A 9783-nucleotide genomic window follows, 5' to 3' on the forward strand; every position below is an offset into this window, starting at 1 on the left:
TGTGATCCATCAAAAATTACATGCAGTCCACATGTCAGCTTTATGTTGTCTCCCGCACCTTCCTTTACAGACTGATTTTCTTCTTAGTTGTCCATGTTAAGTACTATGAAGTTACCCAACTTTATAGTTCAAATTACACCCACCCCTTTTGCTGTAATGGTATGATCTGCAATTGAAGGAAAACCAGTGGTGCTGAGTAGTGACAGACTAACAGATTCAAAGTAGCCCTGGGGGCACCCCAGTGCTACAGATTTAGGCTATGTTTACTTAATATTTTCCTCTTTATTTAAACAGGGGCATATTGAGGTAGAAAGTGAGACAGTGTTCAGATTAGCTGCTCTGATTTTACAGGTAAGATTCTTCCCAACTTTCTGCATGACTTGTTGTTTTTTAATTTGATATGCATTTTCTAAAATGCTTTTAATTCCTAAACTTTGGCAGCAATTGTCACGTATTTGTTACATTGCATGCACGTCAATTTTATCTTTGACCTCAGCAAAAACATGTGCAGTTTAAATGCTGCAAAATTGCCATTATGCTCAGACCAAAGAGAGATACTACTATGTATGTAAACATTTGGGGTGAAGTAGGAGTATGAATATGTATTTTGCGGTGGAGAGTTTCACAGAATTATTTTAATTAGCTATGCCATTGATCATGTTTCTATCATAGTTATGTTTTTTTCTCCGTAATTCAGTTTACATGTTGGACACCTGGAAAACAGTGTGATATGGAGAGGGAAAGTGAAGGAATGATGCTGAACATTTCTGAAGATTTTTAAACCTCTCACACCTAATTGTGCTTCCAGCAACCCAAAATGCAATATATATATTTTAAAAAACATGAGTGTTCTGAAGTTCCTAATCAAATGCACTATTCTTCTTACCACATGTTGGTTTCCACTAAGCAATCTTTATCACTGTATATATTTTGGGTTTTTTGCCATGTTTTCATGTTTCTTCTGTTTCTTTTTCTTAACAAGAGACTTGGATTTTCAGTGAAAAATTCAGCAGTAAAGTGATCATGGGTTTGACTTCCTGAACTTTTGTGTTGTTTTGAATGAACTCAGGCTTTTAACAAGGGCTGGTCTTCCTTGTAATTTCAGTTTGTGGCTAGCTATAGCTGAACATACCAAGGATGGGCTATCTGGTTGTTTGAAAAGAACAAAACCCTGTAAAACCAGTGATATCCTTTAAACTTGCATGAGTGGGTCAGGGCTTGGCTTAAAATATGTGGTTTGTTATTTTAAAAAAAGCTGTTAGTGATGTGATGTCTAAATTTAACGCCCAGAGCCATTGCAAAAGAAGCAGTATCTTAACATCATTGCTTTTTTCCCAATTGCAGGAAGCTAAAGGGGACTACTCCAGGTAATTACATTTCCCTTTTCAATATTGGCATATAAAATGACTGTGTTCTGTTCAACTTGCATTGCATTACTTTAAACAATCATTTGCTAGCTACAAATGTGGGGAAAAGAAAGCAAAGCAAATGCAGTAAGTGGAGTACAAAAATCACTGCCATTGCCAGGCTGGAGAGAATAGTTCACACTGGTATGGGGATGTGATTCTTTTGTGAATGGGGTGTGAATCCAGGTGTTCTCTTTTCAAAGCACCATAGCCTGCTTGATTACATTAGCTAATTTTTAATAAGGTGGAACTTGAGTAAACAATGGTAGCATTTTGCAGGAGGGTCCTCTGCAGACAAGTTTCTTTATTTCATTTTTCATTTTTAAATAAAATTCCAAAGCTCCTAATGATCCTAATAGCCCTGATGCATGACTAGAAAGATGAAGTTTATCACCTTTCTGCTTTTGGAGATCAGTGTACCACGTTTTCTCCTTTGCAGCTGCCCCACAGGGGCCTCACCCGTCATGCTCTTGACCTGCCAAGTTGTATTGAGGTCGATGAGAGACTTTGAGGTTGTGTAGGGCTTAGCTTTTACCTACTGGTGCATAAATTGGGCAGCCTTTGCCCTTGTGCTTTTTCTGACCTGTTAAACCCTGCCGCTTTGGTGGAATTACAAGGCTGAAGAAGGAAATAAAATAAGAAATAAAAAGGAAATGTGTCTGAGCTGAAGGAGAGAGGAACCTTAATTAGCAGCAGTTCACTGAACAAACAAATTCAAAATGTCAGCTTTAGTCATGTTAATGTTTTACTACAGTACTTGCCTTCCTGCAAATGAAAGATGGCTTGTTTGCAAATGGCCGAGGTAGGGTCTGTATATTAGACTCCAGGATGTGTGTGAAGTGGAGTCTGTATGCTTAGATGTAGTGTCAGCCTATGTAACTTTTCACAACGGTGTCCCCAAAATGCACTATTGCAGTGGATGGTAAAGCTGCCCCTGGTGACTGACAGCTTCTTCAGGAGAAGGGTTTTACTACTTCCCTAACAGTCTTGATCAGCCTTTGCATGCTAGCGGGGGCAGATGGGACTTGTAGTCCAAAACATCTGGAAGGCACCAGGTTGGCAAAGACTGGTCTTGATTACTGGAGTCTCTTTACTATGGACTTTAGTACTTAATGGGAGCCACTGGCAATTGTGTCCACTGCTCTCTGCAAAGCTCTGCCTCTTCATTGGCATAACCCCATGCATATTCGGTTTCTCTGACACTTTGCTGCAGGACCAGGAACCTTATTTTCCCCCTGTTGGGGGCCACATGCCAGCAATGGACCACATATGCAGAGTCAGATCTCAGTGACGTCTGGCAGCTCTCCTTAATAAGACCAACATGACAGGAAAACTTTCTAGCAAGGAGTTTTGAGTTTACTTGACATGAGAAGTTAAGTTATCTTTAATGTAATTAAGGTTACATTACTGACTTGAAAGAGTCAGTTTTTAGCATAGGTATTGTATTTGCAGGACATAGCTTACAAAAAACCTGCAAGATAAAAGGTCCTAAAGTTGTACAGGTGTTTATTCAATGAATTGCATTTCATAGTATATTAGCTGTGTAGTGGCACTGTCAATTGCCTGGTCTGTTCTTTGGGTTAGCAGGGATCAGCACACTCCCTTTGCAGCTATCAGGCGCACTGAATCAGTGTGCCTGGCACCAAAACATCCTCCACCTGTAAGTGCCTTGACTGAGCAGTAGCTGGGTATTTTGTAACAGAATGCAAGTAATAATTAAAGGTGGTGATCCTTACAAACAAGGCTGAAAGCATTAGGGTTTTTTTTTTAAGATCAACCAATTAATCACAGATTAGAATTCTCTAATATGATTTAATCCATGGAAAGATTTGCAGTGTGTTGAGGATGCCATCATGCAGAATGCAACTTGCATATTGTGAATTGGGCAAGGCGTCTGAAGGGGTTTCTCAACATGAAAGGATACATAGGAATTGTTGAGTTTAGAGAAGCTGCAACGTTAATTAAATGTCCAAAGTCTGGTCTGTATGGAGATGTTGAGATATTTAGGACACCGGTATCCCCTGCTCTGCTTTTTATAAATGTCATACCTAATAACTTTGTAAAACTCTAGATCAGGGGTCTCTAGTCCAGCACCCATGTGGCATCATTAGTGCCCCAGGCAGGTTCCCCAGACACTCAGCTTTCACTTTTTAAAGAAATAAACCTCTAGGCCTCCTAGAAAGAAAGTTATGAACACCCTAAGACCTAAGCAATTTCTGTGAAATGGTCCAGCTTGGCTGCTCCAGCCTGTCAGTGTTTTTAGCCAATGAGTGGGTACAGTATAGTAGCCTAGGCTTGGTTTAGGATTTGGAGAAAGCAGAGTTCCTGTGCCTTTAACAGCTGTATCTCCACAATCAGGAGTAGCAGGTCATAGCTGACTGGTAAATATGAGGTTGTCCCAGGGGGCAGGGGGAGCAGCAGTGCCTGTACTTTCTCTAATATTGTGTTATGTCATACTCTCATGGCAGCCACTTTGTGACTGGCACCCTCAGTACTCTCTCAAAATTCAAAATGTGTTCACTGATCCAATAAGGTTGGCAACCCCTTCTCCATACATTTGTAGATTATACTTGTTTTTCCATTCTTGCTTAGGGCTGATTCACACATGTGTTTATTACAACTGCTGAGCTGCCTATGTGAAAGAGCAATCGCAGGTCAGACATCGCAAACAAAAGTTTAATGTCATCTCCATGGATATGAGAGCAGCTTCATACATTGCTAGCACCTGCAGGGGGAGACACGGTTCCATGGTGCATTCTGCCCACTTTAGTATGCAAACATTTGGATATTGAAGCCACATGGGTGGGGCCAGTGACAAGTTCCTTTCCACCTAATCATTGTCTGGCTGGGAGGAAAGGTGATGTTTGGGTGCCAAGGAATAATTGGTTTCTGGAACAGCATGGCAAGAAGTCACGGGAAAGTAGCTTCCTTCCCCTGCTACTTAATGGTAATCCATGAGTCAGCCCTCAAAAGCAATGCAATTTATAGAAATCAGTTCACGCATCCAGTTGCCAGCCAAGTGTTGAGAAATCAGGTGAAATACATGTATGTGTAGTTACTCTACAGATCAATATGTACCCTAGAAAATCACTCCTGGCAAAAGGGTCTCTTTTCATATGGATACCAGTAAATCTTGTTTTGCCCAAAGAGATAGGAATGCAACTCTTGACTCACTAATAAAATATATCTGATATACTTGTCACTTCCTTTTGAAAGCTGCTACTTAGTGCCAGTATTCATAGTAGGTGAGGTAATTTGGGCTGAGAGATAGTGAGTGGCCCAAAGTCTCTCAATAAGTTTCATGGCTGAGCAAGGATTTAATGCCAGGTCTTCACGGTCCTAGTCTAAACCATACAAACACAAGAAGAGACCAAAGGCCCTTCTGATCTAGTATTCTGTTCTTACAGTGGCCAACCAGATGCCTACGGGAAGTGTGCAAGCAGGACTTGAGTGCAACAGTGCTCTCTCAACTTCCTAGAAACTGGTGTATAGTGGTGGCATACTGCCTCCAACAGTGGAGGTAGAAAATGGCCATTGTGGTTAGTAGCCATTGACAACCTTATCTCCTCTCTGGAACACTGCCCTGCACTATGCAGTGAAATATATCACTCAATATTAGAAGACCCAGAAAAGGCAGAGAAAGGAAATAGCTCTGCAAGTTTCTTGAGTCCAGTGCAGAGTCCTAAACTGCTGTGGGAGTTCTGAGTTCAATTTATAGCCAGGTAAATAGTTCTTTGCTTTGGTTCCCCTGTATGCATTCCCTCCAATGGCATGGAAATATTCTGGGTCTTCAGGTCCTTTCGAGACTTCTAGATTATGCAGTCTGATTTCTGTTGCTAAGTAGGTCTAAGGCTTGCTTTTGTCACCTGGATGGGAATCTGCCTGGGAATGCTTAGAGGGAGACAGGATTCAAATGTAACAAAACAAATAATAAAGCCCCCCCAATGGTTTGTGATCAGATTGTGTATTTCTAATTTTCATGTATTGTTGAAAAAATAACAGCAGAAATGCCAAAGGATCTCAGATTGCAATCCTATATACACATTCACTTTACAGTAAGCCTCTTTGATCTTATTCTGTATAGGTATGCATAGGACTGTGCTGTAAGAAACAGTCTGAAATGGGAAAGGGGGGAAAGTTGTGGTTTTAGCTGCTGCCGCTACTGCTATTAGACATGCAAATACTCAGCATGTTTGATTACTTTCAGCAAGTGAACATTTGTTTGTTTTTGTTTTATCTCAGCAAATAAAGTGGTTTTTTTTTTAATCATGAGGGATGAAATAAAATAAAAGTTGTTTTCGATACTCTGATTCTGGAGCAAATTGTACTGTGTTCTTAGTTAATCAGCATTTCCTGACTGTTGGATGTGCCTACCTAGGATTGCTTTCAAAGCCCCCCCCCTCAATGCTCCAAGAAAATATGGGGAACAGGATGGAAAGTGTGTGGGGGACATAGATTGAGGTGAGGGACAGAGTCTCGAAGAAACAGCGATAATCAGAAAAAGCAGTAAGTAAACTGATTGTACGAACCTGAAGCTGTTGAGTTGGTTCAAGGATTAGAATAAGGGCATAATTAGCAGGAATGAATACTTTTTAGGGCAAGAGATGGGGAACCTGTCACCTTTCAGATGTTGTTGGACCCCAACTCCCATCAGCCTCAGCCACCATGGCCAGTAGTCAGGAATGCTGAGAGTTGTAGTCCAATAACATTTGGAAAGCCCCAGGTTGTCCACCCCAAAGGACATTTCATAATGTGAATGTTATTCAGTGTCACTGAATAACATTCATATTTACAATTACATTATATTATATTCTTATATTAAACTAACATTTTAAAAATCTATTGACAAATTACTCAAAGGCATATTTTTAGATGATAATGCAATCTATACATGTCTACTCAGAAGTAAGTCCCATTGAGTTCAATGGGGCTTATTTCTAGGGAAATATTTATATAGGAATACAACCTAAAAGGTTTTTTTATAGTGCAGCTCTGTTCATGCTTACGTGCAAATAGATCCCACTGTGTTTAATGTCACCTAAGCCCAGGTAACTGTACAGAATTGCAGCTGTGCAGCACAGTCTGTCTCTTATTTACTCAGTAGAAAATTCTACTGTGTCCAGCAAGGCTTAATCTCTTTCCGTTTGTAAGATTAATCAATTTATTCAAAAGGATTAATTGAACACTTCAACCTATTCGTTATTCTCCCACCACCTTGCTTGTAGTCTCCTAACGGTTGCTGTGTTGGGGGTTTCACAGAGGCTTTGGAATGACCCAATAAACAATAACTGCATTAATTCCATGGCTGATGAAAATGTTGGGACAGTTGCAAAGAAACAGGTGGGGGAGCACATGTTTTGAAGTGCCAGTCATAACACTCTGTTGATATCAGACCTGGGTTCTGAAAGAAAAAAATCCCTGTTGGAAACTAGGTGTTAAATATTTCACGCGTTCCAAGATTTTGACTGACAGTACTGCACTCATGTATAAGTTTCAGCTTTTCGCTTTGCCATTTGAGGGTGTTAAACTAGGGGAGTCAGAGATGAACAGTTCAATCTACACATATTTATTTATTTAGTCCATTTATATACCGCTTATATTTAAATAAAACTCTAAGCGGTGTACAATAAATCCAAACATCTTAAACAAACCCATCGGGAAGCCCGGAGGGTGGTTACGAGATCTAGGGCCTTTTCTGTGGTGGCCCCTGAGTTGTGGAACAGCCTCCCTGAAGAGGTACTCCAGGCGCCTACACTTCCATCTTTTCGGCGCCAGGTAAAGACCTTTTTATGCTCCCAGGCATTTTAATCTTCTTAATCTTTTTTAATCTTTTAATCTGTATTTTTAATTTTTGTAGTATTTATTTTGTTTTTGCTGTGCTTTTTGTTGTTTGTTTGTATATGTTTTTGTATTTTTATTATGATATATTGTATTTTATCTTGTTTGTTCACCGCCCTGAGAGCTATTTTGCTAAGGGCGGTATATAAATTGAAATAATAAAATAAATAAATAAATAAACAACAACTACAAAAAACAATAAAATACAGTTAACTGAACAAAACTTCTTTAGTATCAACATAATATAAACATTGCATATAGAACTGAGTACAAGAAATGCAAGAAAAAATTATAATATACATAATAGACTAAACAGATTATTCCCTACATTTCAAGGAAAAACATGTTAAAACAAGCTTATTTTAAAACATAATAAATTAAACAAATCAGATTTCTTAATCACAGTATAATAAAAAGCAAGACAATTAAAACAGCCAGCCCCCATTATATCAGAATTTTGCCTTACTATCGTTGGGAAAAGAAAAAAACCCGTTTAATTTACTCAAACACACCCTTGCAAAATCAGCACATTCATATTTAAACATATCAACATTCTAAATGAACACACTCACACTTACCTCAAATTACACTCCACAAGCACTCACATAATTCACATCCTGAAAACAGCATACTCACATGTACACCCATGACAACCACTCAGATCTACATACAGCCAAATAGTGCACACACATATTTTAAGTACAACATTCATACCAAACCCTCGTACCAAACATTCCCTCTTGTCTCTCACTCCAGGGGGCAGAAACTATGCCCACCAGGCTCTCACCCTGGGGATATAGAAACCACTTCTTCTAACATAGTAGACAATGACACTTCCTCATCTCTCAACTGAGGAACAAAAACCATTCAAATCTGAAATATTCACCTTAAAGAAGGGCAGGCTTCCAATCGCAACAGCTCGTTGGCTTGCTTTCTCTCTTCAGCACTTGCAGCTGGATTTTTCTTGGCAGGTGATGGATTCCAGACCCCAAGATGACTCCAAGTGCAACGCTACGTGCGCACTTAGCGCAACGCTGAGGCATTGCCTCAGGCAGCTCCTTCCCTTTATATACCTGGAGCAGAAGAAAAGAATATGGCAAAGTTGTGGGCAAATGGCAACAGCTGCAGCAGCAGACACAGTTCTTCCAAACACACACCACCATTACTTTGATCTAGGCGCCACTGAGTTCAATGGGACTTGCATCCAGGTAAATTAGTATAGGATTGTCGCCTAAATGTCAAATGGGTGGTGGAAAAGCATTCTGAAATTGATTTTAATTTGTTTTTCTACAGAAACACACCAATCACCAACAGATCATAGTGTTATTGGATTAGGGGATGGTCTGGATGGTCTCTGACATCCCCTCCAACCCTGTGATTTTGTAATTACTAAAATGGCCAAACCAGTTGGACTTGTTTTGCCTGGCTGATTTCCTTTTGTTATGGAGATTGGCTGATGGCTGTTAATGTCTGTCCTCATCAATGACCTGCAAATATATGAATGAGGTGCCTCTTTCTCAGCAGGAGGTAAAATAGCAGTATGGGAAGGAACAGCAGCTTAAAGCAGATGCAGTCAAATTCGAGAAGGGACAGAGCTGGGATTTCTGGAGCTCTGAAGGGTGCTGGCTGCTGTCCTATCAAACCTGATGTGGAAACAGCAGATTTGGGGATGCTCATTGTTGGAATGTTAAGCTGTGAGCCTCCATCTGTGTTCAACCTGTATACCTGTAAATAAACACAAACATTACAAAATGCCATATGTTTCCAGTAATGACAGCATTCCGAAAGAGGCCAAACCTGGGTAAGCACTACATCCCTGGGAATTCTCATCACTTAGAGAATTCTGGCATGCAAAACAATATGAAGCTTCATTACAATTCAGTGAGGCTGCTAGCCGATGTAGCTTGCTGCTGTAGCAGCTTTCTGCTAGCTGTGATCTGTTTAACTGAAGATGTGGAGTATTCTGCAGTACAAAGCACGTGCTCTACTACTCTGCTAATCTCCCCCCCCCCCAAAAAAAAATTCATTGCAGGTGGACATATTTTTGAATAACAAAGAGTCTTTTGGTATCATGTCATAAACTTGGAAACCGTGGAGCACTGGACTTTCTATTTTCTTGTCTGGTTGCTGTTCAGGAAAGGTTTGTTGAGTTGAGAGTATTTTCTCCCTCTTCATCTGCCAACTAGAGCTGTTGATTGGGAAATGATGACTTTTCATTTTCAAAAGTCTGGGTCATACCCAGACATCAACTGGTGTGATGGTATCAACAAGATTAGTGTATGTACTGCTAATGAGACAGTCGTGCCTGAGGAAAGAGGCAGTATCAATGTACGAGAGGGGGAAAGCAATGTTTGTTTTCAATACTGAGAGTACAGTGTTTCCATACTTGAAAGCTCTGTAGTAGGTTCAGGCTAGAGAAATCTGGCACCAGAGTGGCAGATTTGGAAGATGCAGAACCACTTGGAAGAAAGCCAGTGGGATTTTTGCCAGGAGAACTCTGAACTGGAAAGTCCCCAGGTGTGGCTGGTATCAGTGAAGA

General features: G+C 40.2%; 1 protein-coding gene across 17 annotated transcripts in view; it reads left to right on the forward strand.

Moving 5' to 3' along the window:
• FRMD4B (FERM domain containing 4B) overlaps positions 1–9783 on the forward strand; it is a 349437-nt gene that overhangs the window by 209679 nt on the left and 129975 nt on the right. For 16 of the 17 annotated variants that reach the window (XR_009761528.1, XM_061618643.1, XM_061618646.1 and 13 more), the window contains 2 exons: positions 295–351; positions 1345–1367. Coding sequence is in view for 16 of the 17 variants with exons in the window: in XM_061618643.1 (XP_061474627.1) it covers positions 295–351; positions 1345–1367 (80 nt within the window). In the remaining variant the exon portion in view is untranslated. Of the gene's footprint in view, positions 1–294; positions 352–1344; positions 1368–8225; positions 8453–9783 lie in introns of those variants that run through there. The other variant, XM_061618650.1, reaches the window with a different exon arrangement.

This window comes from Rhineura floridana, chromosome 3 (genome assembly GCF_030035675.1).
Source record: "Rhineura floridana isolate rRhiFlo1 chromosome 3, rRhiFlo1.hap2, whole genome shotgun sequence".
Taxonomy (NCBI): domain Eukaryota; kingdom Metazoa; phylum Chordata; class Lepidosauria; order Squamata; family Rhineuridae; genus Rhineura; species Rhineura floridana.